Genomic DNA, 568 nt, shown 5'->3' on the forward strand with positions numbered 1-568 from the left:
CGAGCCAAACAGATTGACTTTCAGGTCCGTTTACTACATACAGTATTTACACAGCACTCATGTGTGAATGAAGCAGCTACACACGCCGAGTGGCCAGACTGAGCAAACGCAGCAGCATTTCTCCAGAAACACCCTTCAGAGCCCCGCCGTCTTCAGACCGATGAGATCCCACGTCTTCAGAGCAATCTGGATCCAGAACACAGCTCTCTGGAAAACAGAAAACATGCATTAATACCTGTCATAGCGAGATGTTCAGAACTTGAGAGTTAAAGGAGATGTAGTTTGTGTGTAATGTCACATGATGAGATGTTTTGCTCACCTGAGTCGCAGCAGACGCCTGGAGCCGCGCATCGGCCCCGGGCCCCGCAGGACACCCCGCCCGTCTCGCAGGGGCCCGGCTGCAGATTCTCCTCCATGCAGCTCAGCGTCTCTGGAGACCCGAGCAGACAACCCAGACCGGCCCCGCAGCAGATACTGGGGCCCAGACAACGGCCCTGATTCCCCGGACCACACGCCGGACACTATACACACACACACACACACACACAGAGAAACACAAACACACACA

The 568-nt window shown here is 54.6% G+C and overlaps 1 protein-coding gene across 1 annotated transcript; it reads right to left on the reverse strand.

Annotated features, from left to right (window-relative positions):
- Positions 1-29: 29 nt before the first annotated feature.
- LOC107581163 (vasotocin-neurophysin VT 1-like) lies at positions 30-521 on the reverse strand (the record flags this gene model as incomplete). The annotated part of the gene is made up of 2 exons (XM_016266708.1): positions 30-207; positions 320-521. Coding segments are annotated over 2 exons (333 nt in total), but the record flags the coding sequence as incomplete, so codon positions are not given.
- Positions 522-568: the final 47 nt, after the last annotated feature.

This window comes from Sinocyclocheilus grahami, unplaced genomic scaffold (genome assembly GCF_001515645.1).
Source record: "Sinocyclocheilus grahami isolate Dianchi unplaced genomic scaffold, SAMN03320097.WGS_v1.1 scaffold88754.1, whole genome shotgun sequence".
Taxonomy (NCBI): Eukaryota; Metazoa; Chordata; class Actinopteri; order Cypriniformes; family Cyprinidae; genus Sinocyclocheilus; species Sinocyclocheilus grahami.